Below are 19692 nucleotides of genomic sequence, written 5' to 3'. Positions count from 1 at the left end.
AAGTATGAACTCTTAGTAACAATTAATATTTGTTATTTTTAAGTGGTATAACATTTAAAATGTTCGAAAATGTACAGTGCCATGTCTTCTACTTACATTAGTCTCAAAGATTGAGGGAAGAAGGGATGAGGAGACTGAGAGAAAGGAAAGTGAGGGTGAAGAAAGAGAGGACATGGCTAGTGAGGAGAGACAGGGAGGGCGGACACCACCCACTCAGCCAGCAGCCAGTCAGCATACGAGGGAACCAGCAGCCAGTCAGCATACGAGGGAACCAGCAGCCAGTCAGTATACGAGGGAACCAGCAGCCAGTCAGCATACGAGGGAACCAGCAGCCAGTCAAACAGATCTATTACAACAATTAAAGAGAAAATTAAAGAGCCAAGAAGGAATCACCAAAAAAGCAAAGGCTGCACTAAGAAAAAATCAGGAAGGAAAATGCAGCTCTCAAGAAAACAATGAAAATTAGGGACAAGAAATATAAGAAAACGTTTTCAAAAGACCAACTTAAGGCATTAGGCAGACTCACCACAAAGGGGATGAAATGGAGCAATGAGACAATTAAGAAGGCAAAAACAAAAACAAGCAAGGTGTCCCATCATGTACCTGGAAGTTTGGGTTGGCAAAATGGAGTAAGAGAGGGACTTGAAAAACCTTGGTGGCTCTCTACTCATGTTGTTACAGTTGTCTTGGTTACAGCTCTCAATTTTTTTTGTTGCCATTTCCACATCTTTAGAAAATATGGAATAAAAAATTGAAGTGAAATCAACCTCTTCTCTGGAGAACAAACTTTGATTTCTCTGTCTTGTGAGTTTGCAGTCTTGCAGTTTTGCTCCTCCACCTGTAACATCACTGCCCCTCCACCTGCCATACAGTAGTATACTAACAAGATTACTTATATAATACAGTGATAGAATACATGTTTAGTATGCTTACTTATATAAAACAGTAGTATTAAACTTATCTTGTGTTTTCACTCTCACTTAAGTCCCTCTCTCTTTGCCATCAATCCAAAATCAGCTGAGCTGCAACATTATACACACAGGTAATAATCAACATAATCACAAGGACACAATATGGCTCTGCTAAAAACACTCACTCTTACACGCACCAAAGTTATATCTATCTAATATTTAACTCCCTCCACCCCCGCATACAATCCCGTTTAGAAGCCCCTCTTCTCTAATTCAACAACGTTGGACGAAATGACATTAAGAGAACGGAATTTACAATTAAAAGGCTGTTCAACGTCTGTTGCTAACTTGCTTCGGTATCCTAGCTTAATCTGTTATCTGTAAACGTTCCCTAAATCTACTAATTTAGGGATAATCCACTGACATCCTTTAATACACATGTTAATTTGAATCAGATGTACTGATAATATCCGCAATATAAATCTTTAAACTTCTTCTTACCTTTAAAAGTCCGTCACGAACGGTCTATTATGCTGCAACTCGACAGCTCTGCTAGCCTTGGCGCTAACTTCCGGGGAACGATTGAGAGGCTCCACGATCCGCCATTGCTGTAAAAAAAAGTGGTCCATTGGAGTGAACGGAGATGTCGTAACTCTTCTATTATATGGCTCTGCCCCTGCCTATATGCCGTGAGCTGATTATCGAGCCTTCATTGTAACAGTCGCGGGTGTACTGTGGGTGTGGGGAGTGTTGCAGTAGAACATTCCACTATAGCGCCACTGTGGCCTAAGCCCCGAATGTTTCAGGTCCAGGCGACGCCCCTGTTGCAAACTCTTTTCCAGTGGAAGTAGCTAGGACCAGCTCCAAACGTCACTAAGGCTGGAGCCACACGAGAACGGTAACGCAAACGAAGCAAAATCGTTATCAAAAAAGTATTCCGTCCACACGCAACAGGCACCAGAAACGTGTCCTTCCCATAGGTCCTTCCACACGAGACCGCTCGACCCGCTGGAGACGCTGTAGTACATATGCCGGGCCTGTAAGTGGCACTGTACTTCCGCCACAAAATACACCAAAAGCAGCAAAGATGGTTGCCCTTCTGTTTATTCTCCGCGGTGGATTTAGTGGTTAAAAAAGTTCTAGATAGAAACTCTTTCTATACATAAACTGACTTAGTAGTAGGGCTGTGCGATTATGGCAAAAATCATAATCACGATTATTTGGGTCAATAATTGATATCACGATTATTTTGACGATTATTCATTGACCATTTATTGAACTTTAAAACAAATAATATTTTACCAATAAACAAGATCAACAAATATGTTGGAGCGCACTTCCAAAACCATACTAAACATATATTATTAATATGATAAATAAAAATAAATTAGACCAAAATAAATGAAATCAAACATGTTGCAGTGCACTGTCACAACCTACTGAAAACTCCTTAACATATAGCCAACATTTTGGTAAAACATATTCAACATATTCCACTCAGTTAAACGATGAAGGCTGGCCAACCGTCATGGTCCAGAAGTAACAGGAAATAAATACAATAAATACAATTTAAGACCAAATAAAAATGTTTAGGCCACCATGGCAAATGCTGGTAGGGCTGCTCGTGTCATCTCTTAAACATTGTTCGCAAGAAACACCAGGCTGTTTACATGGTCTGGTTTCAGAGAAGAGCGCAGGCAGGTGACAATATTGCCACCTGTACTGAAGACCCTCAGCCACGCCCCGACACATGGGGTGACGCCGGCCAATCACAAAGCTTTGATGCGTTCAAGTGCATTATTCTGGCACAGGAAGATTATGTTACAGGACATTAACGATAAAACAGAATATTGTTGTTCTATTTTTAGACACATCTCGCGATCGACTGGTTGGGCACCCCTGGGCTAGACCATAGGTCTGTTGTGGTAGCAAAGTAGTCAGCTGAAGCCACATCTCTCTCAACTTCCCCACGGCATTTGTCATATAGCGCAGGCAGAACAGACCTGCTGAAATAATACCGAGACGGCATCGCGTAACGCTTGTCCAACGTGTTGACAAGTTGCTTAAAGCCCTGGTTGCTAACAGTGCTAACTGGGCACATATCTTTAGCGATGTGAAATGTAATGGCACCTGTAATATCTCTGTGTCTCTGCGAGCTCGTCGCGTAGGCCGTTGCTCTGTACAATGCGTCCAGAATCGATGACGGTGATGATGTGGTGGATGAAGTCGAGCGGGCATCTGCTTTTTGTTGTATTACTGCCCGGTCGTATTGCACTTTGTGGTTGTATTTCAGCTGATTAAAGACATTGGTTGTGTTAGCGTGTGGTGCCAACACAACCTGGTAACAAATCCTGCACTATACTTTGTTTTGCTCCACGTCGGACTCCTGAAAGCCAAAGTACTTCCAAATAGTGGAAATAGTTGTACCAGGGTCGGCTCTAGAACAAATCAAATGGGGGGGCAATCATTTACCAAGGGGGGGCACATACTGCCGTCAACAACCAACACACAAACACCAACGCAACTTCAATTTAAAAAAACATGCTGTAAAGTTTATTGTCTTTCACACACATTGCAGGGTGTAGTGCTATTGTATAGCGCACCTATGACTTGTGCATACATGCACGGTTGTGGCACGACCACCAAAACAGAAACATATGGACATAGGCCACCATATAAAAAGTGTGCAAATGTATTTAGTATCCTATCCATGTGAACATGTTTTAGGTGGGGGGTGGACCTAACCTCCTCTAGTGGGGTCCGGGGGCATGCTCCCCCGGGAAGATCTTTTTAAATATTGAAGTTAAAAGCATCAATCTGGTGCACTTTGAAAGCAACATTAAGAGATCTATGGATACATCTCTCAACACCCATATGAAACAGAACTGTACACAGATTTACTTTTTCTTTATGGATATTTTACTAATCACTTCCCTTTCAACTGTATTCTTGTGTTACTGTCCTATAGTATTTCATACCCGTTTTTCATTTATTCTCTTATTCTTTAATAACTATAATGATCATATAAAGGCAGCCTATTCCTCGCAAATACTTGTTTACATAAATGGTGACCAAACCGTTTGAGACCCACTGAGATAACTTACACCAAAGTGAACTATCTAAACACTGAGAGAGTCCTTACCTCACTGAGCTGACGTTATAAGATCCTCTCAGTCTGACAGGAGAGGACTCTCCTCCACCTTGGTGTAGAAACAGCTCTTTATATCCGTTAGCATAGCTAGCTAACCAGATGCTAACAACAATATTCCACGTTACCGCTCGCGCACTGACAAACTGCGCTCGTGCCACACACAGAGAGCCGAGCTTGAATGAAACACAGAGACCCATGTACTTGTACTGTACTGTATATCATATTATTTTCGATGGCTTTACTGTATAATCAGTGTAACAGATGAACAGATCGCCACTGGGCTTTCATCTAAACACACAGCCACGTAATGATTACAAAACAAAAGTCGGGGTCATTGGTCAAGCAACACACCAATCAGAGAGCAGCAGTGAGCACACCTCAGGCTGTGTTTCATATAAAGAATAAATAAAGAATACAAATGTGTATTCTTTATTTCTGATGTATTTCACACAAAAAACGTTTGGTGGAAACGTTTTAACTTATATGATTAAAAAAAAAAAACCGGCAAAGTGGCAATAAGGCTTGCCCACCCTGCGTTGGGGGGGCACAGTGACTCATTTGGGGGGGCATGGCCCGCGAATGACCACCCATGACGCCGACCCTGAGTTGTACCCTTCTTTTTAACGAGTTGCTGCACTTGATCTGACATATTCGCTCGCGCTGAACACTCACAACACATGTCACTCCCACGTGGCCGAGTGGGCATTTAGGGAGGGGCGAAAGCGCACCCAGCAAAATAATCGTATTTTGTCAATTATGCTGTTTTCATAATCGTCGCAAACCATAATCGTAATCGCGATTAAAATACGATTAATTGCACAGCCCTACTTAGTAGGTACATTGGTTCTAATACAGTGAATTCAAGGATGCTTGTTCTGTGTATTTGAGTGTATACCTTGTCGTGTGTGAGTGTGTGTGTGTGTGTGTGTTTGGCTGTAGATAAAAGCGTCAGCTGAATAACATCTAACGTAATGTGTGTGTGTGCAGAGCTGTCGGAGGTGCTGTGGACCATGGTGATGCACCTGGGTCTGTCTTCCCGCAGCGGAGCGGGGTTCTTCGGCCTGTCAATCATCTTTGCGGCCTTTGCCACGCTCACTGTTGCCATCCTGCTCATCATGGAGGGGCTGTCAGCGTTCCTGCACGCCCTGCGTCTGCACTGGTTAGTAACACACACAAATATTACAACATTGACACATTCCAGTATGACTTAACCCCACCACACAGCCTCCATTCATTCCATTAATTGCAAAGTATTCACGTAACATGCACAACTCTCACATGCCGTTAATGAATCCCATATTAAGAGAAACATACACTCAGCAAGCTGTCATTGTTCACCTCCTGATCCAAAGATCTCTGCTAAAGCTGCACTTCTTCACTTTAACATGCACACGAGGTATGTTTGAAAAGAAACATTCCTGACCCACAGTGGTTACAAACTGAGAGAACAGGCCTCCAGATAACCTCTCACTCTTCAGCTCCATCGCCTCCTTGCACCACCTCCACCCTGCTGATCTAGTGTAAACTGTACTGACATGCAGAAGTCATGGACTGCCCTGCAGCAGGGGCACACTTACTGTATGGGATTACTATTGCTTGATTCAGCAATGCAGTAATAAAACATGTGTATCAACAGGTATTACAAGGCATTCATCTTGTTGGAAGGTAGCAGCTGTATACTGTACATGAATCATGTAAATGAGTACTTTTTTAACAGTGTTTCAAGCTATGAGACGTAGTGCTGATAACTCTGAGGAGGAGATGTTTGTAAATGTTCAGTATCCTGAGGGGAACATCCCTTTCTGCACGGAGTACATCATTATCTAAATCCAGTGATTTATCAGCACTCAGTGACTGTTTTATACAAGCACTGAGGTTCTCTGTGAGATGGTTTTATTAAAAAAAAAAGTATTGCTATAGTCTGAGGGAGAAAAAAGATGGATCAAGGGTTACCTCTTGTGGTATGCAGGAAGTGTCTTTTGCCAATCGGACCTTTCGTATTCTCATTGTGATAGTTGTGCAAGTCAAATTTAAGAAATTAACCAGATTAGGATAAAGAATTATTGTATACGATACATATCACCATCATATTTCTTGTGTGTGTGTGTGTGTGTGTGTGTGTGTGTGTGTGTGTGTGTGTGTGTGTGTGTGTGTGTGTGTGTGTGTGTGTGTGTGTGTGTGTGTGTGTGTGTGTGTGTGTGTGTGTGTGTGTGTGTGTGTGTGTGTGTGTGTGTGTGTGTGTGTGTGTGTGTGTGTGTGTGTGTGTGTGTGTGGTGTGTGTGTGTGTGTGTGTGTGTGTGTGTGTGTGTGTGTGTGTGTGTGTGTGTGTGTGTGTGTGTGTGTGTGTGTGTGTGTGTGTGTACTACCTCTGAATCAGTTTTGAGTCATTTGCCAGGTGTTCAAATGTCTATGGACAGGTTTTGGCAATGAGATAGAAGAAGAAGACAGAAGTTGTGTATGTATAGGATATAATAATAATACATATTTGTTTATACAGTTTAGAGTATGCACACATTTAAGAAAATTAAAACAATTAAAAAGAGTTGCTCAGTGGCATATGAAGCCCAAAATGGAGCGATTGTAGATTAAAAAGTCACCTGTAAATGGGCCCATAGAGCGTGCACAGTGCGAGTTTTCCTTTAGCCCCGCCTTCGATCTCCTGCCCTCTGCTCAGTCAAATTAAATAGAAGGAAAACATCTCAGCTTTTAGTGCATTTTAGACCATAATGATTTAAATAAGGGCTATAAAAGTGTTGGAACTGGGTAGTAGATTAAGCTAAAAAATGATGCGCTGAGTTACAGATGTAACTTACAAAAAAATATTTGTTGGGCCCAAATGATGTCACAGAACGTAAGTGTACTATCGCCGTTTGGCCACTATGAACATTTGCTTCAACGGTAGGCTCTCTTCCTGGGGGATTGGTTTTCAGCCTTTATGCTAAGCTAGGTTAACCCAGCTGACATCCAGCTACAGTACATATCAAGTGAATACATGAGATTTTTACAACACAAAATGGTACAAAAATGCAGGTACAGTACTAGTGTATTTAAAAGATGATTAAAAACTGTATGGTTGATCACAGTTAGGGTTGCAAAGGGGCGGAAACTTTCTGGTAAATTTCCGGAAAGTTTCCATGGGAAGTTAAGCTGGGGGATTTTGGAAATATTCGATGCAAAATTAAACAAGAAACATGAAATTTCAACAGAATATTGAGATAATATTCAAAAAAAAAATTTCAAGTAGAACAGAACAAGTTTTAATTGTTTTATTGAACAATTATTTGTTTCATTGAAGAACGAAAACAGGAATGTTGAGTTAAAGGGGACCTATCATGCAAAATGCACTGTTGTACGTCTTTTATACATAATATGTGTCCCCGGTGTGTCAGGGAACTCATCAAGTGTCAGAAAACACAACCCTCTCTCTTTTCCTCTATACCCAAATCTCTAAAAAAGGGGCTGCAACGGATCTGATACAGACTGACCCAGATTTGAATGATTTTCTACGTCACAAAAGTGGTGCTCCGCTTAGTGGTAAATTCTCCACCGATCAGGGGAATGAGAGGTTGGGCCACTGCCGGCCATTGCCGCTCGAAAGCGCTGGAGACGCTGTAGTACATATGCCAGGCCTGTAAGTGGCGCTGTAGTCTGCCACAAAAGCAGCGAAGAAGACTTCCCTTGCATGGTTGCCATGGTTGCCCTTCTGTTTATTCTCCGCTGTGGCTCTTTTTCTCCCTCCCCGAGGCAAGCTTTTGCGCCTCCTGCTTTAAAACAAATGAATAATGACTATATAATCATAAGTAAGGGGTAATGTGCAGCGACGCGGTCATTATGGGGAAAAGAACACCAACAGGCTGATCAGGAGCCCGACGCGAAGCGGAGGGATCTAGATCGGCATGAAGGCACATTATGCAATGTGCACATTATCCCGCTTATTACATGGCCACATTCTCGACAAAGTAACGACATGACTCCCAATATTAATTGAAATGCTTTTATGGATTTAGAAAATGATTTTATTGATTTAAAAAATAGTTGTATTGATTTAAATTGACATGCATCCGCTAAGAAAAATAGTCCGTTGTTACTGTTTGAACTAACGTAGCAACGGCAGGAACTGCTTCGATAGCGTTTTTGAGGAGCTTTTTGATTACAGATTTGAAAACATCGTTGCTTGCTTTAAAAGTAGCACAATTCATTATGTCAAACCTTGGAAAGTATCTAGATATCCCTGCCATAATGCCAAAGGAACTGCACACTGAATATGTGTCGCCGTTTGATGTCTATGTCTGGACCGCTGCGTAAAAAGGAGGGTTTCTGCCCCGTTACTTCTCCTCTTACTTCTATAAGAATAAAACACGGAGGAGGGAGATCTCTTTTTCTCCCCCTCTTCTCCCCGCTGCAGCCTAGCAGCTGATCTCAGAGCACGCTCCCCTCTCCTGCAGGGGGGCGTGGTCAGCTGCAGCTCACAGAATCAGCCCCCTGCAAAAACAGCGCTGGAAAGAGCAAATAGAGCGAAATGAAGCATGGCTAAAATGCAGGATCTGTTTGGTATTTTGAAAAAAAAAACTATATTTATATACTTTATATAGGCATGGCCCTACAATATATTTTTCAAATAAAGCATGATATGTCCCCTTTAAATGTTACTCATCCCCCCCCAACCCCACTCATTAAAAAATGAACAAAAATGCACCCCCCATCCAAAAATCCCTTTCAAAATGTTAAATGTAAAGAGCCCTCCTCCCTCCAAAAAGTCCCATTAAACATGCAAATCTTCCTTTAAGCGATCCTCTACATTTTTGCTAAACCCTTTCAGTCAACGGGCTCTTCCTGGGCCTCATCAACATCACACTCTTCCTCTTCCTCTTCAGTGTCACTGTCCAGCCTTGTTGAGGATGGCTCTGTGTCCGGCTCAAAGAGCCTTAGGTTTGCCCGAATGTCAACCAGTTTTTCCACTCTCACATTGGTGAGCCTGTTGCGAACCTTTGTGTGGTCTCAATAGCCATGCAGTAAGCAGTGTGCTATGGCGTGGATATTCAAGTGTACTTGAATGGCATCTGTTTGTTTTAGTCAAGATTATGCTAAAATATAGTTTCCCCAACTATATTTAAGTTCCCTATGAAGAGCCAACCTTCAATTTAGAAAATTCCCAGTTTATTCCCGTTAATTCCCATGGAAAGTTTCCATCTTTGAAAATTCCCGGAATTTTGCAACCCTAATCACAGTACACAAGTTGATATTTTGGGACTGAATTAAAGGACTGATATTATCCAGTCCATTGAACATGTCAGGCATGTGGCAAAATAGCATTGAGATCAGGTGCACCCTGCTGCATTTCAGTTTGACAGATCCGTCTTATTAAAGCTATTAAGTGGAAGCAACAAATGTGTTTGCTGAACTTTGCTCTAATCCTCCTGGTCTGGTTCCTGCTCGCAGCACAGAGCCTCACGTCATGACTCTGAGACAGATAAACAAGGAGAGGGAAAGATATCCTGTGTGTTTTTGTTCGATGGTGTTAATGCTGTCAGTAGGGTTAAGTAGAACCTGTCCTCTGTCTGTCTGTCGTTCCTGTAAACGAGCGTTTACAGGAATATGAGCTCAGATTTCTTTTATCCACACTGTGTTGATCTCCCGAGAATTCTACAGTGTGTTGTATAATCCACCCTCTCTGCCTCACACATGGCTCGAGGCCATGTTGTACAAAGCTTTCTTGCAGGAAAGTGTTGAAGTAGCTGAGTGTAACCAGAAACAGTATAAATGCAGAATGTCTTAGACTAAAAAGCTAAGGCTGACTGGAGGCCAAACAGCACACCCCTGTCTGATTATCAGCAGCTGCTAATGTGGGAGGCAACAACAAGAACTCTCATAAAAAAATATATAGATATGTTTAGAAACCCTCAGCTCTATGGCAACATATGTCATGAGTTGGTGGATGCTAGCACACCACCAGAAAAAAATATATGGTTTCTATGACAATGTTCTCCAAAACTTTTGTACACTGTTTACCCTTCCTCTATTTGTATCCTCAGCACTCGTACGTTATGCTAGGATTTGGTCACAAATCGCTGTGCAGGGAAAAACTAAGAAAATATCAAAAATGTTTCCTTATTTCTTTACTACACAGCAACAACAGTATTTTCATGATCTCAAATATGTTAGCCCAGGTTGAAACCATGGAGAAGTGAAAAGATTGTGAGGGGTGTGGATCAAAGCATTGTTGGCTCTGGTCTGTCAATGGAATGTACTAGTAGAACATAGAAAGAACCTCATTCTTTGATACGGTGGCTGACCGTGCTACAAAACACAAGAAACGAGTTTTAAAACAATGCAATTCAAAAAACACATATCCCAAAACACATGCAAATGAAGAAACATCAACATTTACCAACTAGAGGAAACATGCACAGAGTTGATGAGATGGCTGCACAAAACGCTGCAAATTACTGTAAGTGTTTTGGCCCCTGTACTAAAATACTTAAAAATGTAATAATAGTTGTGTGTAGTGCTTATACTCAGGTAACATATTAACTGTATGTACAGCTGCACAATGAAAGCAGAATTTAAAGTTCAAAGCACATGAACAGAATGGACCTCAGTGCTTCGGCCAACACAACATGATTATATCTGATCTTTTCTCCCAGAAGTGAATGCGTTACTCTTCAGTGGCCCACATGAAGAGGCTGTGGTAACACCGGGCAGCTCTCAGTGTGTCTCTGTGTGAAAGTGGGGCCCTTTGTTAATAAAGCAGCAGTGTGTCGGCTCCACAGCTCTGCGCTAAGGTTAAAAACAGTAGTGGAGCATTTTTCACAGAGGTGAGTGAATGGAAATAGTCATGTTCAAAGTAAACAGCAGGCTGCTCTTCACACACCCACGCTGATGAGTTATCTGCACACACACACACACACACACACACACACACACACACACACACACACACACACACACACACACACACACACACACACACACACCGGAGTAAGTCGTAACAGTGAGTGTGTGTTACTGTAGGTACGAGCATTTTTTCCACCTCCAGCGCTGTGTGCGCAGGCAGATGAGAGGATCTCTCATTTCTTTCCTCTTTTTAAGTGCTGCCCTCTCACAGCTCGGGCGGCCAAATATTTGCCACAACTGGGAGACATTCCTGGGCACTCCCCTCGCTCTCACAGGCCAGGAACCAGCAGGAACTCAAAATGTTTTTTCCTCTTAAATGAAGACGTCAGAAGTCAGGGTTTAAGAATGACAGTATCCTAACTGTGGATGCAGGTACATTAAGTGTGTTTAGGAAAAATGTGAAGATACGTTACTCCACAGAAAGAAATATCAGCAAAAATGTTTTGCAAAAACACAGACTAGAAGATAAGTGTTTTACATTTGTCTGCAGATGCATCAAAACATTAGTGCAGTTCACTGTACAAAAACCTTCCTACAATCTGTAACTGGATAAAGCCGGATCACTTTGAGCTTGAGCTTGATTAACTCCGGCTTTCTTTCTTCATTTTTTATTTAAATGGATATGCTCTCAAAAAAGATCATTTCTAGTATTAGAATGTAAACTAGTCAAATCATTTCATTGTGGATTATAAATAACATAATCATCTGTGGGATGATGTTTTCATTTTAATATGATAACCACTTTATTTAAGAAACCTCAAAGTCAAAATGAACAGAACCCGTGCTGTGTTTCTTGACACCTGACACACTTTATCACATATGAATTGAATATAACGTTTCCTGAATGAGACTGCAGCACATCACCGATTAGTTTTAAGTAAAGGACAATGTGCAGCGAGGCGGTCGTTATTGGAAAAAGAAGACCCGACAGGCTGATCACGGGCCCGACGCGAAGCGGAGGGATGTTGATAATGCGGAAGTCACAGCTTGAATAATATCAACCTGAAAAGAATATAAAACTCTGTTTCACGGCGCACCAACGTCTGGAACTCCGACAACAAGGCAGCTCTGATTGATGTTTTCTGTGACTGATGTCCTTAAACACTACAGAGCCCATACCGTGTTCCTGTTAGTGTTTACTTCCTGCTGCTGTTGATTTATCTGATGTCCAGAGCTTTTAACATATGTTTCTTTCTCTATCTTGATCCTCCTTAGCAACGGTCATTATACTGCTTAACAGTAGTCTGTACTACTGTCATATTGACCTCTCAAATGTCCGGATTGACCAATCAGAATCGAGTATATAACTAAGCCATGTAATAATGGAAGAGATATGAGGGGGTCAGTGGCAGACTGCTCCGGCTCTCAGCGGCCATATTTGTTCACATGGCAATCTAAGCTTGTAAACGTGTCCCATCTACTGACTCTCAGAGCACTTCTTCACTGCTGTCATGCGTTTTATTCTCTACAAGCAACAAAAGGAGTTGAAGGATTTGTAAAAGTTAGCTTCCACTAGCTAAGCATCTGGTGTGTTCGCTGGTCTCTGGTGTGGAACATGGAGCCAGAAATATGTTCCTGCATGTGAAAAGAGTTCCACTTGGATTTCCCCGATGCTGCTCTGTACTGCAGCCACACCTTTATCCGACAAACCAGTGTAGTGATTGTAGTGACCACTTTATAAAAAGAAACTTTTATGAAAGGTTAATGACTATAACTGCACTACTTTATAGACAACATACAAACACAATGTTACAACTCTCATTGACTTGTGTGTCCTCTCTATTGAGTTGTTATCGAGCAATACATGTTGGTAATTCACAAATGGGTTTCTGACTTCCTAATAATCCATCCTGTCTGCTGTTAGATATATTTATAATGCATTAATCAAGAGATTTAATAGTGGTGTCTGCAGATGAACATTTCAATAAGTCATTGATACATTTATTTTTTTCCATCAATTTTTTGGTCTCAAACGGTCAATGGCATCGACACCCAGCAACCAAACATGTGTTCTCATTAATGGTATTTACTTATCAATTGAGTTTTAGGACATGATCTATTATTTATTTACCTTTCAAAAGTAATTATTTGCAAACTGTAAACCCCCATCATCCCTTTTAACTTGTGCAAGTACAAGTCTTACTGAATGGTAGCAGCATAACTAACAGGCTCAGTCTGACCTCAGACAACACATGGAAACAATACTCATGTTGGAGTGTACCATGTATTCTGCGGTACATCCTGTACTACTGTGAGTTTTTTATGTCCACACAAAAGCTTTGGTAGAATGACTTCCAGCCTGTGTGTGAGTTCACTGAGAAGCAAGGCTGACTATGGTTGTTTATTATAATCATATATCAGCCAGTCAGTGTCATGTGATGCTAATAAGACAGAGACCTACTGTATGCTGCGCAGAGGGTAATTCAGTTGTTGTGTGGGAGAATTTGACTTTGACTTGCTTTAATGGAATGTGCCCTGCCTTAAAGACATAAAAGCCAAATGCATTTTATCTTCCTTGGATGTCTTCACCCTGACAAGATGTATATCACTGAAGGTGCACAGCAGTCTTATTGGAATCATCCTGATAGCAGTGTTGATCCGATCCACCAATTTGGTCCAGAATAAAATGTCTCCCTTTTGGATAGCTTACCAAAAATGTGGTTTAGACATCCCTGTTCCCCTCAGGATTAATTGTTTTAACTTTTGATCTTCTGACCTTTCATCTGCAACATTTTGATTTGTTCAATACTTTAGTTTACTACCAAATATTTGCAAAATGAATGGCATTCCCATCAGCCTCAAAAATGTCACGCTACTAGAATTTTAAACTTGAATACAATTATAATAATTCAAAGACTATAGTCAATGCATCTTTGGACACCCCGCAAAAAGAAAAAAAAGGTTCTATAGGCGCATTAAAAAAACAGCCTGCACATAGTCCTGTACAGAAAGATTTACAGAACCAAAACAAAAACATTTGTAAAGACATTATAAGTATGTCAATAATTCAAAATGTGCATTAACTGCACCAAGTTACAGGACCTTCTCTCACTGACATTTCTAAATAAAAGTGCTATACATTTCTTTAACATATAATATATCATTGAAAATAAATTGCAGTATATCCAAATGTATCTTACAAGGTGTACTCTCACAGTCTGAACTGCTTGTTCTCCCTGAGGACTGCATGTACTAGAGGCTGTGTGTTTAAAGTCAAGCTCTCTGACTAATTCTTAGAAGTAAGTAGATGAAAACTGAAGCCTGTTGTCACTAACAACCTCCTCGGGTATTCCAAACCTGTCGCAAACATGTTGCTTTTAAGGCAGCTTGTGTGATGATTGCTGTATGCATGTGTAATATTGATGAAGCTGTAGTAGTAGTCTAAAATAATTAAGTATATCTGTTTCTCATATCCTCCTCCATGGTTTGCTAGGGAGAAGTGTAGAGATCAGTGGCTCCTTTTGCTTAATCTGTACAGACCCCTGGGTCTAAGCTGGGGTGTTTGCCCTCTCTGCATTTTGTCAGTCCCTTGTGTACTCTATCACATCTTCCTTTAGAGTCTCTAGTATGACCATACCATCAGTACACCAGTGGCCTTAGATAACTAGTTTGAAGCTCTCCATACATTGAGGTATTCTTCCCCTCACATGCCCAAACAGTTGCCAGGCACTTGTCTCATTTGGCTTAATGTGCCTTCTATAACAATACGTCACTGGCGTGTACTCATCCCCATACAGCTGCATTCACACACCACCAGGCCTGTATGGACAGACTGTGCTTCGTTGGTTGACATCATGGAAACAAGCACTGGTGATAATTATAAAAAATGCTTTGATGCGCAACTCCACACTATTTTAGACCAAAGAGGTTCTTAAAATGGTTGGCAGTCAGCAGAGAGGTTGTAGATGATCTGGAGTACTGATACAACATTGGGGGCGTGGCCTGTTCATTCCTATGAAAGCTGCAAAATTGGGCATGAAGCCATAACGGTCTGATTTTTAAGAACAAAAGAAACTGGATCATCTATGAGTCTGAGTCCATAGACAATACGCACTTGTGTTTTCATTAAGCCCTGCCTCCAATCCACAGTGTCCCTGCTCAGTCAAATGAATGGAGAGGAAAAATAACTCTGACTTTAAAGCCCCGGCCACACGAGGACGATAACGCAAACGGACCGCAATCATTATCAAAAAAGTATTCCGTCCACACGCAATAGGCACCAGAAACTTGTCCGTTCTAGAGATGGGCGAGTCCTGATTGATCCGGATCATTAACCCGGATCCTAGAAATGAGCTGGTCGTGACGAGTCTCCCCTCTCCATTAACCCGAGTCCTTTTAGTCCTACACCTTGTGTGACGTACAAATTAAAACTATAAATTGCGTCACTCGCTACTCTCCTTATAACTTGTAAAATAACATTACAACGTAGCCCAGTCCATCTGCCTATCCGTTAGCAAATAGGATAGCTTCCAGAAGTTATCGTTTAGCTCAGGGGACGCGGATCAGTGAAACTTCCTGCAGACTCGTGGGGACTCAGAGGAGCCGTAAGTTACGGCTCCTAACCGTAATAGAATAGCAGATCCAGAGATCAACATTTTTTATTCAAGCAAAAGACACTGTGCAAAAGACACTGTGTAGCGGAGGTTAATATGCTCGTGAAATGCAACAAGTTTTCGGTTTCACCGGTAGGATTTCTACGCTCTTGGTGATGCTAACTCATATGACTCAAATGACTCGTATGATCCGGATCTCTTCAATGACTGACTCAGAAGACCCTGAGTCCGTAAAAGGATCCGGATTTGCCATCTCTAGTCCGTTCACACGAGACCGCTCAAAAGCGCTGGAGAAGCTGTAGTACATATGCCAGGCCTGTAAGTGGCGCTGTACTTCTGCCACAAAAGCAGAGAAGAAGACTTCCCGTGCATGGTTGCCCTTCTGGTTATTCTCCGCTGTGGACGCTCTGGCTCTTTTTCTCCCTCCCCGAGGAAAGTGTTTGCTCCTGCTGCTCTCGGTAGTCCACCAGCAGATGACAAACACCCACCTCTCCGCCTCTTCCAAAAAACGTGGGGACCATGCGGCAGAGTTTCAGTTAGATTTTTTTCTTTTTTCGCCGGTCAACATGTCCGTTAAAGTTGAAATCTTCCGGACAAAATGTAGAAAAGTGCCGGTCCAAGGTCTTCTTTGTTATTTATTGAGCTTTAAAACAAATGAATAACGACTCTATATAATAATATAAGAATAAAAAACGGAGCCTCTCTTTTCCTCCCCCTCTTCTGAGAGCCCAGCAGCTGATCTCTGAGCAGGAGAGGTGGGGAGAGGCGGGGCTATTGCTTCAACATTATCAGGAAATGATCGTATAGGCGTAAACACGGAGCCGTTTGGCCCCCCGGAGCGTTTCGTTCGCAGATCTACCCACCTTGGGACCCGTTATCGTTTTCTGCGTTTCCGTGTCGGCCTCATGTGGCCAAACCGTCTATCTGATAGTGAACTGTAGCAGATGCGACCGTTATCGTCCTCGTGTGGCCGGGGCTTAAGAGCACTACGAACATTTACTTCTCAGCCCTCACTCCTTTGATCACCTGTCCCAGGAGTGAAGCTGTCTCTGTCTGTCTCTGCATTTTTCTCTGTTAAGCTTTAGTCCAGAGGATTGAGTCTGTTTTTACAGACAAATATAGTGTTCCACCATACCTTCAAATCATCCATGTAAACCACTGACCCCCCATTAAGTGTCTCTTTCAATTTACTTTGGAATTCTCCAGAGCGCTACAAAAGGCAAGCACTGCCAGAAACTGCTCGAAGCAATCATAGACAATGAAATCAGAACGTATATGCACCTTCCCAGATTTGTTCAGGGCTGGCATTATTGGTGCACACCACACATTACATTAAGTGAGGATCCATTGGTCTGACCAATTCCATCTGGACTTCATTGTGCTCCGAACTGTGTCTCCAGGAGCACATTTTGTCATATTGACATAGACTCATGAGCTGAAACAATAGCAGAGCTGCTGTCATGGCTGGTAATAATCCTGACATCTCCTTGAATGTAGATCTTGTAGGATCGCTAAGCTAGCTTCTGCAATTTAGAAACAGTCGGTGGGTTTTAGATTGAAGTTGTTGACATTAGAGCATTGGCCATGATCCAACATTTGGCAATATGGAATGTTATATGTCTACAAAGCAATGATAAATCCAAATATATCCATCATATCACATTTTTATATAGGTTCACAAGTTCATCGAACAATTGAACTATATTTAGCAGATAGGTAATATGCTTGATGGACAGGTGTGTGAGGGACACCAGTATCCTGATCACTGCATGGAGTTGTCTAATAACATGATATCTTTTCACTTCTCACTGTAAAAAACACTGTGCATTGACAGCTATATATACAGTCTATGATTGACAGTCAAACTTTATAGTAAAAAGGGTTATGGTATGCTTCTTAAATTCACAGTTGAGACATTTATTTTTTACAGTATATTTGATGATAAAAACGATATATTGTAAACCTGTTTCTGGTTATAAGCCATAGTAAATATGGTTGAACCACTCTTATTAAACCCCAGTTCTCACCACCCATCTTCTCCTCCTTTCTCAGGGTGGAGTTCCAGAACAAGTTCTACTGCGGCCAAGGCTTCAAGTTTTTCCCCTTCTCCTTCGAGAGCATCCTGGAGGGACGGTTTGACGAGTGACCGGCCTCAGCATGAGCCAACAGAATCCCCCCCACCCCTCCTCCTCTGTGAATGTGTTTTGTGTGCATGAACCAAAGTGCAGTCCGCTGTCACACTCTAGTGGTTATTTGTGAAACTGTTATTGTGTGTGAGCTATAGTGTGGTCCTTGTGAAGGGTTTTTCCAGCGCACATGTGCCAGCCTGTACCCATACAGGAGTGTCTATTGCTGGGGCACAGTACCCTCACTGTTCCCAGCTTTCAATCTATTCACCTCGCAGTAACAACATCTCCTCTGCCAACATCTATACCACTGAACCTCTGCTGTCAAACCCTGTCAAACTGCACCACAGTTTTGATAGAGCAGGTTTTCTCAGAGTGGTAAAATACTTCTAGCCTGTGTTTTGTGATGGTACCCAACGCATACTGCATGTGCAGCTTGGGATGGTAAGGCAGTGGAAAAACCCTGTAAAGATTAATCTTGTGAAAATGACTGGAAGTCCAGCTTTTACTCATCTGAATTCAGATAATCTATTTACCACCATTGTAGAAAATCCAGTGGTAAATTTGAAGTTTTAGTGTTGCTCTGTTTACAAATCATCAGACAGTCCATGGGAATAACAATGAATATAAGAATAACACAAGGTGGAAGGTCTGTCTAAACACTAAAGGTCAGATGAAAGGTATTTGAGAGAGAAATAAAAACTGCATTATTAAGTTTATAAGCCAACATCTTGCTTCATATTTGAGGTGCAGTTTTTCTGATCGGAGTAATAACTACAAATGACTGTCAAGTCCTATAAACTGGTATCATTCAATAATGTGCTACCCATGTTGTGTGGCCAAAATGATGACATAGCTCAACACTCAAGTGGGTTTTTGCCATGAAATGTCGTAAAAAGACACCCATATAAACCCAACTTTATAGAATCATAGTATGGATCAGATATATGTGTTGCTTTTACCATTAGTGTTGTATTGGCAGAAGATCAGGAATGTCTGCTGAGATGAAGACAGGGTGTCCTCTGATGATGTGTCAAGTCCCTCTGCTCATTCTGTGTTCTTGGTGTTGTAAACCAGTGGAAGAGCTGAAGTCATGCATTTAGACAAAAGGGAATTATTATTCAGAATGACTACCAGTTGCTTTAGAAACATTGCGACGATATTATCAAAGACTTGTGACACAACTTCTTTCATCTATTGTTTTTTAAATGTACAATACTTTTCAAACATATCTGAGCTTTTTGTTAAAGGACAGTGCAATACTTTGAACTAATTATATAAAGGCCAACATCTCTATTCTGTTCAAACTGAGGCACATTAGAATCATAGCAGCAATCAAGTTAGTCTAATGACAGTGTTTTCCATTTCCCTTATTTTATGATTACTTTTAAAGTTTTTACATTAAATGTTTTAATGTATTTACAATGCAACAACACATGCAACTGATGTTGGTCAGTGACAGTGATGTGGAAGGTAAAGTGTTTGTGAACAATAATAAACTGACCTGGGGATTCATCTTGTGTCCTGGGTTCTTTATGTATCTATCTATCTGGGCAAAGAGGTCAAATTCAACTGCTTAACTCTTTTGGTTTGTATTCAATTGATAGTTTCCAAAAGTGCAACAATGCAGCAATCATTTTGGACACAATCTCCACTGAGACCTGCAAACACAGAATTCAGACTTCATTCATTGAGCTATTCATTTGATCCTGGTTGCAAGCTTTTTGAATAATCTAAAAACGTTGTTTCTTTAAGAGTTGTGAAGAGGACTGAACATTGTTATGTGATACCTGCTGTATGTCATGATCGCATGGTGAACACACAGGGTGGACTGCTACTGAAGCACTGCGTCATCACGGCCGGCAGAGGGCGCTGAGTGCAACTGAGAAACAAACAGCAATCACAGAGCGGAGTGGAAGCTGCGTCAAGCTCAAGCTCACCATAGTTAGCTCAGTCAATACCGGACATTGTCAGAATAAAAGCATACTACTGCTTTCGACAAGATATTTCAATCGGTCTTATTGTTTTAGTTATGCAGTTACAGCTTTAAAACGATA

At 41.5% G+C, this 19692-nt stretch overlaps 1 protein-coding gene across 4 annotated transcripts in view; it reads left to right on the top strand.

The window, feature by feature from the left end:
- The window catches only part of LOC117537669 (V-type proton ATPase 116 kDa subunit a-like), a 57341-nt gene extending 38191 nt beyond the window's left edge, over nt 1-19150 (top strand). For all 4 annotated transcript variants that reach the window (XM_034202977.1, XM_034202976.1, XM_034202974.1 and 1 more), the window contains 2 exons: nt 5050-5221; nt 17562-19150. In XM_034202977.1, coding sequence (XP_034058868.1) covers nt 5050-5221; nt 17562-17655 — 266 coding nt within the window. In that variant the 3' untranslated portion in view covers nt 17656-19150. The remainder of the gene's footprint in view (nt 1-5049; nt 5222-17561) is intronic.
- The last annotated feature ends 542 nt before the right edge of the window (nt 19151-19692 follow it).

This window comes from Gymnodraco acuticeps, unplaced genomic scaffold (genome assembly GCF_902827175.1).
Source record: "Gymnodraco acuticeps unplaced genomic scaffold, fGymAcu1.1, whole genome shotgun sequence".
Lineage (NCBI taxonomy): Eukaryota > Metazoa > Chordata > Actinopteri > Perciformes > Bathydraconidae > Gymnodraco > Gymnodraco acuticeps.
Note: the sequence above shows the minus strand (reverse complement) of the source record. Positions and strands in the feature narration are given on the sequence as shown.